At 35.4% G+C, this 14,901-nt stretch overlaps 1 protein-coding gene across 1 annotated transcript in view; it reads left to right on the forward strand.

The window, feature by feature from the left end:
* Positions 1 to 14,901, forward strand: part of LOC150083326 (nucleotide triphosphate diphosphatase NUDT15-like) — a 77,320-nt gene that overhangs the window by 30,493 nt on the left and 31,926 nt on the right. Inside the window, exon 3 of the mRNA XM_090377184.1 lies at positions 11,241 to 11,437. Coding sequence (XP_090233310.1) covers positions 11,241 to 11,437 — 197 coding nt within the window. The remainder of the gene's footprint in view (positions 1 to 11,240; positions 11,438 to 14,901) is intronic.

Here is a 14,901-nt window from a genome sequence, read left to right on the forward strand (position 1 = left end):
GATACTGTTGCACATGGAAGACTGCTACACAAATTGGAGCAGTGTGGCATTGGAGGCAAATTGCTGCTATGGATAAAGGGGTGGTTGAGGGGGAGATGACAGAGTGGTAATCAATGGACACTGCTCATCGTGGACTAATGTTATTAGTGGAGTCCCTCAGGGTTCAGTATTGGGTCCATTATTGTTTTCTGTATTTATAAATGATATCGATGATGGTATATCAAGCTTAATGTCCAAGTTTGCAGACGATACGAAGGTTGGCAGGGTTGTCAAGGACACTACTGACACTATGCTACTGCAACAGGATCTGGAAAGGTTGAGCAGATGGGCTGAGAGGTGGCAAGTGAAGTTTAACATTGGCAAATGTAAAGTACTACATATGGGAAACAGCAACCCCAGAGCAACGTATCAACTCTGTGGTACTACACTGACAGTGGTAGAGAATGAAAGGGACCTGGGGGTGGTTGTGCAGGCAGATATGAAGTTTTCTGAGCAGTGCAGACAGGCTGCAAGAGTAGCTCATGGTGTATTGTCAATGATATATAGGAATTTTTCTAGCAGGGATAAGGAGGTGATTATTCCCTTATATAAGGCAATGATCAGGCCACACCTAGAGTACTGTATACAGATCTGGAGGCCTTTCAAGAAGGATGTAGAGATGCTGGAATGAGTACAGAGAAGGGCAACAAGATTGGTGAATGGAACAAAGGGGTGCTCTTACGAAGAAAGGCTTAAGTTTTGCAAATTACAGTGTCCGGAGACTAGGCACCGGCGAGGTGATTTGATAGAGGTGTATAAAACCTTGAATGGTTTGAGCATGCTCATTGCTGATGGGATTCTTCCTCTTGCTCAGAATAATCATCTGAGCGGGCATAAATTCAAATTGAGGAAAGACAGATGTAGGATAGACGTGAGGAAATTTGCCTTTAGCCAGCGGGTGGTTGGTTGGTGGAACAGACTTCCATCCCTTGTTGTGGAAGTTGATAGCCTAAATAAGTTTATGGCTCAGCTGAACAGGTATTTCGAACGAACAGAGGGGTGAAGTGGAAGTGGTTATTTTTTATTTATTTATTTAACTATTTATTTTATTTTATTTTATTTATTTATTTATTTTTGGCTGATGCTGCATAAGCTTGCTTTCTTGCATCAAATGCCTCTACTAATGCTAATTAGTAGTAGCATTAGTAGAGGCATATGCTGCAAGAAAGCAAGCTTATATGGCATTGGCAAATAAAACCAAAAAAACTTCCCATTTCACTCATCAATACGTTCCAAACGTTTGTCCAGTTCTTCATGAATTTATTTAACCTGTCAACTTCCACAACAACAGCGATCCACCACCTGCGATTGTTCCAGCGATTGTTCCAGCGATCCACCACCTGCTGGATAAAGGCCAATTTCCATGTATCTATTCTGCAACTGTCTTTCCTCAATTTGAATTTATGTCCCCTCAGATGCTGAATCTGAGCAAGGAGAAGAATCCCATCAGCATTGGGCTTGTCAAAGCATTCAAGGCCTTATACACCCCAATCTGATGACTTTGCAGGTGACTAGTTTCCAGATAATTTGCAGAATTTAAGCGATTCTTAGGAAGAGAGAAACCCTTTGTTCTCCTCACCAGTTGCACTGCTCTTCTCTGTACTCATTCCAGCAGCTCTGCATCCTTCCTAAAATGAGAACTCCAGACCTGTATGCAGTACTCCCAGTGTGGCCTTACCATTGCCTTATACAAAGGGATAATCACCTCCTTATCCTTGCTAGCAAAGTTCCTGTATATCATTGACAAGACCTCAGGTCTGGGAAAATTGCAGACACTTTCAAATTCAACCCTAACTCACAACTTTTGTTCAACCTTGACCTGTACTTGTTAAGCGTGGACAGACATAGTAAAGACAAGAGGTGCATTATGCATATATGCTAAAAAAAAAAAAAAAAAAAGCACTGCTGAATTTAAGGATTATGTTCCATTATTAACTTCCAAACAAATTTCTTTCTGTTTTACATATTCCTTAGACTTCATGCCATTGTTACTATCTATTTGCAATATATAAAATCAATCATTTTTCGAGACATTCAGTACTAGTTCACAGTATTTAACTAAATACATGCTGCTGTACTTGACTATAGTAGCATGTATTTAGTTGTTAAGGTGATTCAATTTGCCGAATTTATATTGCACAGTTTATGTCATACAGGGTATTAAAAAATATTGGACAATTGCAACAGCAGTTGTCCAATGCTACTCCCAGCAAATACTGGAGGCAGCATTCAAACCTACGATCGTTTTTTCTTAGGCAAGTACATTACCTACTTGACCAATCTGACAGTATGTGTTAACATTTTGACTTAATTCTGGTGACTGCCATTCTGTGGACATTGCAGGGATCAAAGCTACTGTATTTAACCCCGGGGGCTCAACATGTGGTGAGTATGGGCTTGGCACACCCAGGGTCCTGAGCTGGATATCATCATTCTTCTTTTTCTTGGTGATTCTCTCTCTCTCTCTCTCTGGGTAATTCAGAAAAAAATTTTTTTGGTTGGTGCAGCATAAGCCTCAGGCTTCCTTGCACCTTGGCTAATAATAATAATAATCATTTATTAAAAATAATGAAGTACTCTTGAATAGATTAGACTATGTGAAGAACCTTCAAAACCCCAAAATTTTGAAAAATCCAGCATGTGCTGGGCCCAAGGTTGCCAGAATTATGAGGTTTTGCTCTATATGGTAAACTCAATAAAAACAATAGAAATAAAATCATACTTAAAAACTGATAAGTATTTCAAGTCTTAGCATCACTGTTAAAACTACGGAAAAATTATAGCTTTCAGTTCTCAGGTAGTCTTTCTCAGTTGCAATGGTATGCCTACCAAAGTTAAGCTACACAAAACCAAATTTATCTCACCCTCTCTACCACATATCACAGCAGTTTGCCTAGACAGTGTTCCTCCCCTCTCCCTCTCCTTCCACTGACATTCTGCCACAGATGGCAGTACCTCAATACAACATTTTCCAAAATCAGATGCATGCTTATACCTGCATTCCAGTTCCAGTTCATATTACGTTCAGTGATTTTGATTGCTAGATTCTGGAATGATTGATGTGATGCCTTCCTTTCCCACAGTGTCAATCTCAGTGAGATTGGTGTATTGCAGTTCCTCCTAGTAATGAACAGTGACTGTTGACAGACCAGAAAGTACTTCTTTAATAATAATATTGTGCTCATCGATTCTGTCTTACAGATGTTTGACAAAACTGCCAAACATCTGCAGGACAGAAATGATGAGTACAATAATGCCATTCAGCCAGATTTTTAAGTATCCAATGCAGGACATTTTAAAATATCTAAGCAGCCAATGTGGGAAGTGCGGGACACCTTAAAAATATGCTAACGCGGTTAAACGCTCAGAACAAAGAGCATATGTGAGAGTGGTACTGTAATAATTGCAATACTTAAAGACATAGTTTTATTATAAATACAATTAGAAATTTTAAATCAAATTAGAAAAAGATATTTATTCAAATCGAGTTACATGCAAATAATGTGGTAATAACACATTTTCTTTTGAGTCGAATGGATTTGTTTTGCCAATGTAGAATTATTGCACAAGTCACTGTAAAAGTTTTCGCAAGAGCCCATATTAAATTTTAACATGATCATAGCCTTTACTGTATCCACCTTCATTGTTGTTTTTTCTGGGATCCAAATTTTATTCATTAATGAAAACACTCTTTCTGTTGGTGCATTTGTCCCTGGTAAACATAACAGGTATTGAACAATTTTGAGGATGTTTTGGTAAGGGACACTCTGTAATTTAAAACTACTGAATATTTCTACCCATTTAATCTATCTCATATTTTTTTCATTTCATCCCTTTATTTTCTCTACCGTTGCGTAACTTTTTCAAAAGATATTTCATCAAATAAATCACTTTCGTTAATTGAAGTTTTGGACATGCTTCTTGTTAGTAATTCCAAAGTTTCTTGGACATCTTTCCACAGAGTTGTTTTTTTTTAAGATCAATCCAGCAAAAATTTTCTAGTACATTTAATTGGTCTGTGTATATTTTTAAATATTCCAAACTATTTTTGTAAAAATTCTGAACGTGACAAATAAACCATCCCTATTTATATGACCATTTTCTTCTAAATTTGTCAAATCATGTTTAATTGTTATTGGAATATACTGATTTTCCAGCCTGTCACTGACTTTTCTTTTCAAGTCAGAAATATGTTTTGCAACATTGAAAATCGTCACTTTATCTCCTTCAATTCTCTTTATTGTATTGTGGAATAATGATGCTTGGTGATGGACAAGTTTTAGCCACAATTCTGAACATTCATTAGTAAAAAAGCTTGCTAGTATTGCTGGACACTTATCCTGAGATAAGAAGTAAGATTTTAAGGGCACAAATAATTTTAAAACTTTCAATACAGGGCAGAAGTGCCAACCACCTTATCTTACTATAGCCCAAAAGCCTTTGGTATTCAATTTCTGACGATTCACAAAACTCCTTTAATTTCTCAGTACGAACCATATAGATATAAACATAAGAATATATTTTTATGATAATACTTTCAACATCAACAGGTAATAAATCTGTAGCTGTCTGTATACTATTATGCACAATATGAGCAACACAGCCGACACCAATAAGATTGTGAAGTAAGCTCTCTCGTTTAGTTTTGCAAAAATATTATTCGTGTCCCTTCACTTAACTCCCCCAAAATTTGTATTGGCATTATTGATGCAGAAAGCAACAACTTTATCTTTTAAGCTATTTTTGTCAATTACATTCATTATCGAGCCATAAACCATTTCAGATATCTTACCGGGATGATTAACTAATTTCAAAAGTTTTATTTCTATACCAGCTATTTTGTCAAAAAAGCAAACTAAAGTAGGGAAAAATTAATATCATTATGGTTTGACATGTCTGAAAATATTGAAATGAAATGCACATGTTCAAGTTTGTTTTTTACAACTGAAATTGAGTATGGGGCGATAACATTTTTAACTATGGCTTCACATTTTGTTTTCCCACATGAAAACTTTTTATCAAACAATTTTTGGATTAATTTAAATGTACATTCCACTGAACTGAAACTATGATTATGTACGACTCTGTGAAAAGCAAATAAGCCTTTGGATTTTGCTAGTTCCTCTTCTTTTATTGCCAGATGTCTCTTCCCTAAAATAAGCACTTAATCTAGAAGATGAAGTGGCCAAATACAATACCCTTTTGTGTTTATCTGAAGCAACATGTCTTTGAATATCATTTCTTCCCCCATGAGAAATAGAAAAGTCACCATTGCATTTGTTACATCGAACATCATAAATGGTATTTCCTTTTTTTTTAAAAGGGAAATTCTTTTTTCCAATTCTTGGTGAAATGCACATTTCCTTTTTTTTGGCGGCATTTCCTATTATAAGGGTATTTTAAATGAGAAAGTTTTAAATGATATAAAAAGCTATTTAAATTAGAAAAAATTAGAATAGTTTTTATAATAAGACGTGGGCGATATCCTTTATACTTACATGACTTGTTATGTTTTCCAATAGCAGTTCCAATTCTCCAGAGAAAAAAAAATATTCAAACCGAAATGTAATAAATTATCATATTATAAATGTGGAACGTACACGAGAAAATGCAGGACAAACTAAACGAATTCTGCAAATGCGGGACACTTTCCGGGACTCATCACCATGTGGGACAAACTGTCGAAATCCGGGACTGCCCTGCCTAATCTGGGATGATTGGCTGCCTTACTTAAAGAGGCACTCTGTGTCTGTTTGGCAGTGGTTGCTTGTTATTGGGATGAACTGCATCACATTAACATTACTGAGATTGACAGTATGAGTATGGAACACAATGGCAGTGCTGGTGATGGTTTTAGAGTCTAGCAATCAAAACCACCTAACATCCCATGAATTGGGATGTGAGCATAAGTATGCATCCAGTTTTAGAAAATGTATTGTGCCACAGCCAATTTGTGGTGGAATGTCAGCGGAGGAGGAGGAGGTAGAAAGATGTTATGTGTGAACTTTGGTGACACGTAATAGAGAGGTGAGGTGAATTTGGCTTCATTTAATTGCACTCTGGTTGAAAACATGAGTAGTTGAAAGCTGTAGCCATTTTTAGTAGTTTTGGCAGTGTTTAATGCATTATTATCAAGTTTTTCATATATTGTATTATAACTAAATATATTAAAGTAGCACCGCTTATTATATAACATCAATACATTATTTTCTATTTTAATTTTTTTTAATTATAAAGTTTTTAGTGATCAAAAGTTTAATTTCAGTCTGAAGTGACAGCAGTCTAATAAAATGGTCTTGTCTAGCTGGTGGAACTTAGTTGAGTAAAACCATCTGAACAACACTGTTCTGGAGATTGCTATCCCTTCATTGTTGAGTGGGCACCTTGGGTGTAAGAGCTGACAACCCAGTCGTGATTTCATTCAGCAAGATGCCAAAAAAGTGTAAGGATTTAAAATTGTGTGAACTTTATAGGAAAATCTTTGGTCGAAAATATATACAACAAAATAGCATATTGTTAGTTCTGCAGCATCATTTCATATGTAACTATATTTACAGTTTGATATGTTTTGAAATGATGCCTTTTAAGCAAACTTTGCTTTTTTTTATATAGCTACATACAAAATGATGCTGTAAAACTAACAGTATATTAGTTGCAAAGCAGAAATTAAATTTCTAAAATTAGGTTAGTTTCTGGTTTAACTTCAGCGATGCTATGTTTAGTTAATGCTAGGAATACACATTACCAAAGTTACTTATAGTATTATAGATTTATAGTGACAAGTGAAGCAAGAAAGCAAGCTTATACAGCATCAGCCAAAAAAAGAAAAAAAAAAACAAAAACTTTCAACATCACCTGTCCATCTCCTCAAATAGTTTGTCTAGTTTTTCCTTCAATTCTTTTAAAACTATCCCCTTCCTCAACAACAGATGGAAATTTTTCCAAGAATCAACACCCACTGGCTGAAGGCAAACTTCTGCACATCTATTCTGCAATCATCCTTTTTCATTTGAATTTATACCTGATATATGCTCAGTTTGAATTTTTAATCCAAATTAGCCACAGCCTGAAATCAGAAGCATAGCCTCTAAATTGATATCAGTTTAGAAGCTAATAAGGTCACCTTATTAACTTCTACATTAGAAGCTACAATTTTAGTGTGCCACTTCTCTGTGAACAGCTTTGCACATTTCCAAACAGATGTTGCCCTTTTAATTCATTCAGCATTTCCCCCCATATATAAGTAGTAACATCCATGGTTCTATATAAACATTCTTCCTTTGTCTGTGATTTTTATGCTAAATCCTTCACTTTTTCTTTACAAGTCCTTCCTGACAGTATAGTGGATTCACCATTTCTTGCTTATTTTTGGCATTAGCATAGCAAATGCTTTAAGAAAGCAAGCTTGTATAGCATCAGCCAAAAAAAAAAAAAAAACACAACTCCCATTTTACCTATTCATTCCCTCCAATAGTTTGTCCAGTTCTTCCTTAAATTTATTTAAACTATCAACATTCACAAACTTTAGCCAGAGGGTGGTTGATTGTTCCAGCAATCAACCAACAACTGGCTAAAGGCAGACTTCCCCACATCTATTCTGCAATCATCCATCCTCAATTGGAATTTTTGACTCCTCATGTGTCTGTGGTCTGAGCAAGAGGAAGAATTGCATCAGCATTCAGCTTGCTCAATCCATTCAAAGCCTTGAACATCTCAATCAGATCACCTCACAGGTACCTAGTCTCTGCTAGGTACCTGTGAGGTGATCTGCAATTTACAGAACTGAAGATGCTGCAATTTGCAGAACTGAAGCTTTTCTTGATAAGAGTACCCCTTTGTTCCCCTCTCCAATCTTGTGCCACTTCTCTGTACCTGTTCCAACAGCTTCACATCCTTCCTAAAATGGGGCCTGCCTCCAGATCTATATTCAGTATTAAAGACATCGCCTGACCATTGCCTTATACAATGGGTTAATCACCTCCTTATCCCTACTAGCAAAATTCCTATATATCATGGACAAAACCCCATGAGGTGTCATGGCAGCCTGCCTTCATTACTCAGAGAACTTCATATCTGACTGCACAATTACCCCCAGGTCTTTTTCATTTTCCACTATTATGAGCATAGTGCCACATAGTTGGTACGTTACTCTGCGGTTACTGCTACCCATACACAGTATTTTGCATTTATCAATGTTAAACTTCAATTGCCATTTCTCAGCACATCTGCTGAACTATTCTATATCCTGTTGCAGCAGCATACTATCATTACTGTTATTATCCACTGTGCCATCCTTTGTATTGTCTGCATACTTTGACATTAAGCCTGATATGCATTCATCAATATCATTGATAAATATATCAAACAACAATAGGCTCAACAGTGAACCCTGGGGGGGGGGCTCCACTAATAACATTAGTCCACGAAGAGCAGTGTCCATCGATTACCACTCTCTGGCTTCTCCCACTCAGCCATCCCTTTATCCATAGCATCAACTTGCCCTTAATGCCTTACTATTCCAATTTGTACAGCAGTCTTTTATGTGCAACAGTATCAAAAGCTTTCCTGAAATCCCAGTATATGATATAAAAATTATTTTTTGCATCCAGTTCCTTTGTGACTACATTGTAGTAACCAAACAATTTGGTCAAACAAGATTTCTCTTTAACAAACCCCTGCTGTGTTTGAAGTATAATTGCAGCCTTGTCTAGATGATCTTGCATTGCTTCTTTTACCTTTATATATATGACCTGGTCTTGGCACATTATAGTCAAAGCTGCTAATGCGCCAATAAAGTCTAAATCAACTCAACTCAGCTTCTTTTACCAGTGATTCCATTATTTTCCCTGGAACAGAAGTTAAACTAACAGATCTGTAATTACCCATGTCACCTGTTGATCCCCCTTTGTGAATTGGGGATACATTTGAACATCTCCAGTCCGTGGGGACCTCTCCGGAATCCAAGGATGTTCTCATGATTATGGCTAAGGGTTTGCCTACTTTCTTTAATGCCTCCCTTAATATAATTCAATAGATCCCAACCATCCCAGGTGCCTGCCTTATATTTAATTTCAACAGTTTCTTTTCCACTTTGTTCTCAGTTATTACAAAATAATTTAGCTTTCCTTATAGCTTGATAAACTTCTGGTATCCCCTTCCCTACAGAATTCGTTGAGTGAATGTAGATGTAAAATACTTATTCAGTTTGTCAGCAAATTGCACAGGATTATGCTGATTGTGACTCATTTGGAGAGATCAGAGGTCTTGGATTAAAATCTTGTCAGAGACCGGAGGAAATCTGGAAGGCTTTTAAGCTAAAACTTGTGTAGCTTATGGGGAACCATGAGTTACAAGTTTTTCAACCTGTACAACATGTAGAGTTGTCTGTGAACACCCACCTGTATAGAAATAATAAACAGTTAACTATTTGAAATGGTGTATTAACTAAAACAATTTTAGTGTGCCAAAAAATCCCCAAGCAGCACATTGTCTCCTTAGGAAGAAACTGTGGCACAGGATCCTGTGACCTTGATTAACCAGTCTTGTGGATCACCATAACCAATCCAGTGATTTAGATAGTAGATAGAGGCGCCTCCGTAGCCAGGTGGGCAGGAGCAGCAGTGCGTAGCACATGCTTCTTGATTAGACCGGGGTTCAAGCCTGTGACCACCAAATACGGAGGATGTGGAAAGGTCAGAGAATGACCACCGCATATCTCCAGAGCAATATGGCTTTAGTTACTAATGCTCCTAAAATCCAAATAACAACAATAAATAACATAACAATTTAGATAGTGTTGATCCAGGTATTCTGTTACTTGTAGACTGGCATGGAATCTACATTATGATGTGCCATCATTGTGAACCCACATTCTTAATTTGTCTGCAGAGGAATTTTTTTGGTTGAGGCGGCAGTTCATTTTTTTTTTTTTAACAAATCATGGTAATAGACTGCTTTCAGATGTCTTCCAAAGACAAATAGTCCAAATAGATGATTTGCAAAGAGGATGCATCTGATATTTGCTGAAAGATATTTTCTCTGATTTTGACAAATATACTTTGACTAGATGTAGGAATCGTACCTACTGTTGATTTCATCTTGATTAAATTGTGCTTTGTTGGAAAATAAGAACTTACAAAGCTGGTGATGCAGCAATCCGCTGGTAAAAATCTTTAATGGACAGTTTAATAAATAAAGTTTTCTGTTTACATTCCAGGATGGCCGCATAGTTAGAGGTGCTTACATTAAAGAAATTACAAGAATGTTACCGTATTTTGTATTCATGGATCCATACAGCAAGAACAACTCCATACTTTTATACTGACTACTGAACTGTGGTCATGCTGATCCTGGGGTGGAAGAGCTTGAACATGTTTGAAAGTAGCATGAGCAGGGTCTCATGATGAACAGTTTAGTGGGCCTACATTTGAAGGTTGGAGTTGAAATCCTTTACTGGTCCAACATCTTGTTGTAATGGACATTCCCTTGTAAGTGTATAGGAAGACCCTGTTTCTTTCAGCTGCCAGTGTATTGAATACTTGTTTGTTTTGGCGCCTCCGTGGGCAGGAGCGGCAGTGCATAGCACACGCTTCTTGATTAGACCGTGGTTCGAGCCCATGACCACCAAATACGGAGGATGTGGAAAGGTCAGGGAATGACCACCGCATATCACCGGAGCAATATGGCCTTAGTTGCTAATGCTCCTAAAAACAACAACAACTTGTTGTTGTTTTTAGGAGCATTAGCAACTAAGGCCAAAACAACAACAACTTGTTTGTTTTAGATTATTTTGTAAGGAATCTACCAGCAATATTCACAACTGCTGCTTTAGTGCTTCCATTTGGATTAGAGGATACATATAGCTTAATTGATTGTGAACATAACTGATCAAATGAACCAATCTGTCATTTTGGCAGAGTGGGGCAACACAACTTAATTCTGTGAGCTCTGTAATTCTTGAGAAAGGGATACATATTTATATAACCTTTTCAACTCAAAGTAATCTAATAGCAACTTCCTGAAGTTTTCTCTCATTTCATGAAACACCCTATATAGCCATCCCCCCCCCCATTTTTTCCCTCATAAACAAATTTAACTATTTAAGAGATTAAAATTTTAAAAATTTTTTCTTTCAGTAAACACCAAATTACTAAAACCTTCATTCCAGAAAATATTTAAATTTTGTAAAAATTTACTTTTAGTGAAACCTGGAAACAGGCAGCGGTCCGTGAAGTCCTGGAAGAGACAGGCCTTCGTATAAAAAATGTTGCATACTGTATAGCAGTTAACTCCATTCGGAAAGAAATAAAATACCATTATGTAACAATATTCATGAAAGGAGATGTAGATGATGGTTATGGCATTATTCCACAAAATTTGGAACCTGAGAAATGTAAAGGTTTGTGATATTTTAAAAAATATATACTTTAAAAAGTAAGAGATTACCTCAATCTATTTCGTGGAATGCTTCCAGTTAGTTCTCTCCCATATGTGACGAATAAAATAAGATGAAAAAAGGTGAAAAAAATGAATTAATGAATTGTCTCACTCATAGAGATACGACCAAATCCGATGCGCAACGGAATTGAAAGCCAAGAGCCCAAACCCGACCCCGAAACACATCAAACCACCACAGCAAGACCATGAGTGCGAGAAGACATTGTGTCATAATAAAACTTTTAATAAATAATTAAAATCACTATTAAAATCATAATTAAAAAGATTAAAAACTCTTAAAATTAAAATTTCCCTTCCTTAAGCAGACCACCTGAGGTGGTCTGCTTAAGGAAGGGAAACAGCTGTGCATTTTGTTTAAATTTGAGTGTTCATCCAAAATCGTGACTTTTAATCCGTTTAATTTTAATAATTTTTAATCTTTTTGTGATTTTAATAGTGATTTTAATTATTTACTATCGGAAGCAGTTTTAACTATTTATTATGACACAATGTCTTCTCGCACTCATGGTCTTGCTGCGGTGGTTTGATGTGTTTCGGGGTTGGGTTGCGACTCTCGGCTTTTGATTCCATTGTGCATCGGATTTGGTCATATCTCCATGAGTGAGGGAATTCGTTAATTCGTTTTTTTCATCTTATTTTATTCGTCACATATGGGAGAGAACTGACTGGAAGCATTCCACGAAATAGATTGAGGTAATCTCTTACTTTTTAATATATTAAAAAATCGTGGAAGTTATTGAACCCTGTAGCTCTGAATTTTTTACTAAAAAATATATAACATTTTATGTTTCTGTAACCATTGAAGGTATAATAGAATATATTTTGCATTTTTAAAAGATGTTCACTTATAATTAAAATATATCTTATTACTTATTAAATATATCTTATATACAATATTAATTAAAATAAAAATATAATGTGGGTCCTGGAAGGAGTATATACATAGACATTTTTCAAGGTCATTCCCAATACATTTTCAAATAATGCATCCATTAATATACAAGTTGTTTTGAAATCTTCCAATATGCACTGCCCTCTCTTATTTTATTTAAGCAATAGTAGACAGTTTAATTAGATGGCAGCATGAAAACAGATTTTAAAATTGAATGGTGGAGGAGGTTGTGCCTGTAAGCCACTGTCATCCAAATTTGGCTTATAAAATAAGATCCAGGAGTTCATGAAATTGAGTCACGTGATACATTAATAGAAGATATGGAAGAACATATAGATAGATGTAGAAGATAGTATTACATCAAAAAAGAAAAATACAATGAATTTTTAAAAATTATATTTGATTTTTTAAATTAATTTCACCCTAATATTGGAAATCTAGGTCAAAATAACACCAAATTAAGATTTAAAAGCATTTATGTGCAAAGTTTTTATTTTTACTAATTTTCAAAATTTCTTGACACTGAAAAAGGTTAAGGATAAGAATTTTTTTGCAACAGATTTGTTAACTTTGAAATATTTCTCCCTTGTTAAAAAAAAAAAAAGGAAAAAAAAGTGCCTTAAATCTGATAAAATGATTTTATATGAGGTCATCTAAAAAGGTTGCTCTGGTTTGAATTCTTATATTTATTGAATTATTTATCTTACATTACAGTTTCTGATATCACAATGCTCAGTATGGCCAAACTTTCAGTATGGAAAGTTTTATTCATATGACAATATTTTCAATACCTGTACCAGTGCGTCCAGTTGCATACATCTATGAAAATTTTTCATAATTGCATGCATGTTTTTTTTTTTTTTTTCCATTAGTGTATTCCAGAGTAATTATGATTTCAACTTTGAATAATATAAATATTTTTGAAACAACCAATTCACAGAACATACAGATCAATATTAAATCATAAAAAAAATATCTTTCTGTACTCCATTATATCCCCAAGAGGGATATTCCCCTTGGGGATATAAACAAGGGGAATATCCCTCTTGGGGATATAAATATGCTTCCCAAAGGAAGCTTATTTAGCATCAGGATTATACCCAGCTTAATTTTAAATGTTTAGTTGCTGCCGATAGACCAGTACAATAATTAAATTTTGTTCTCTTAATATTATTTTGTACAAAATTAAACATAACACTTTGTTTTAATTATTGTTATTATTATTGATGTGAAATTGGTTTCTTGTTTGATTGTTATTTATCTATTTATTCCTTTATTTGGGAAAACATATCAATATGTGTGCATGCATAAGCATGAAGTTTTTTTGTTTTTAAGAGTTTTCTGAACTGGAATATGGAAGTTATTTATGCATGTTTATTGTTTATAATGTTCTGATTGTATTGTATTGTGCTTTTTTTCCCCCAGCAGAATTATTAAAAGCTGTGTTCAGCAAATATAATATATGTAAAAAACATATTTTAAAATTTTCCTAAAAAGAAGAAATAAAAAATTCACTTAAATAAACACAGTGGAAGTTGTCTTAACAGACTTGCCAAATTGACCAATGTGCCATCTTTGAACTCAAAACAAAGAGTAGTGGTAGGAGTAGTAGTAGTAGCAGAAAATAATGTAAGAAAAGAGTAGTAGTAGTAGCAGAAAATAATGTAAGAAAGGAGTAGTAGTAGTAGCAGAAAATAATGTAAGAAAGGAGTAGTAGTAGTAGTAGCAGAAAATAATGTAAGAAAGGAGTAGTAGTAGTAGTAGCAGAAAATAATGTAAGAAAGGAGTAGTAATAGTAGTAGTAGCAGCAGCCAAATAATCCATATCGTCCAATAATTTGTCTAGTTCTACATTGAATTTATTCAAACCATCCACTTCCAGAACAACAGATGGAAGCCTGTTCCAACGATGAATCACCTGCTGTCTGAACGAAACTTCTGCACATCTATCCAACCATTCTTCCCCAACCTAAATTTATGCCCCCTCGTGTGTAGTCTCTGCAAGAGAAAGAATGCCATTCACATTAAGCTTACTAAATCTATTTAAGGCCTGAAACACCTCAATCAGATAACTTTGCAGGTGCCTATTCTCCAGATACTGCAATTTGCAGAACTGAAGCCTTTTAAGAACGCCTCTTTGTTCCCCTCACCAATCTCATAGCCCATCTCTGTACTCATGTACAGCAACTCCGCATCCCTCCAAGTGAAGCCTCCAGACATTTATACAACAGTACTCAAGATGCAGCCTAACAATGGCCTTGTATAAAGGGATAATCACCTCCTTATCCATGGTAGCAAACTTTTTGTATATCATTAAAAAACCTCAAGAACTGTTCTGACAGCATGTCTGCACTGTTCAGAGAATTTCATATCTGAGTGCACAATTACCCCTAGGTTTTATTAATTTTCCACTAACCTAAATATAGTACCACACAGTTGATAAGTTACTCTGGGATTATTGCTACCCATATGCAATAAATTGCATTATTCAATGTTAAAATTCAGTTGCCATTT

This window comes from Mastigoproctus giganteus, chromosome 7, assembly GCF_048544385.1.
Source record: "Mastigoproctus giganteus isolate SK-2022 chromosome 7, ASM4854438v1, whole genome shotgun sequence".
NCBI lineage: Eukaryota > Metazoa > Arthropoda > Arachnida > Uropygi > Thelyphonidae > Mastigoproctus > Mastigoproctus giganteus.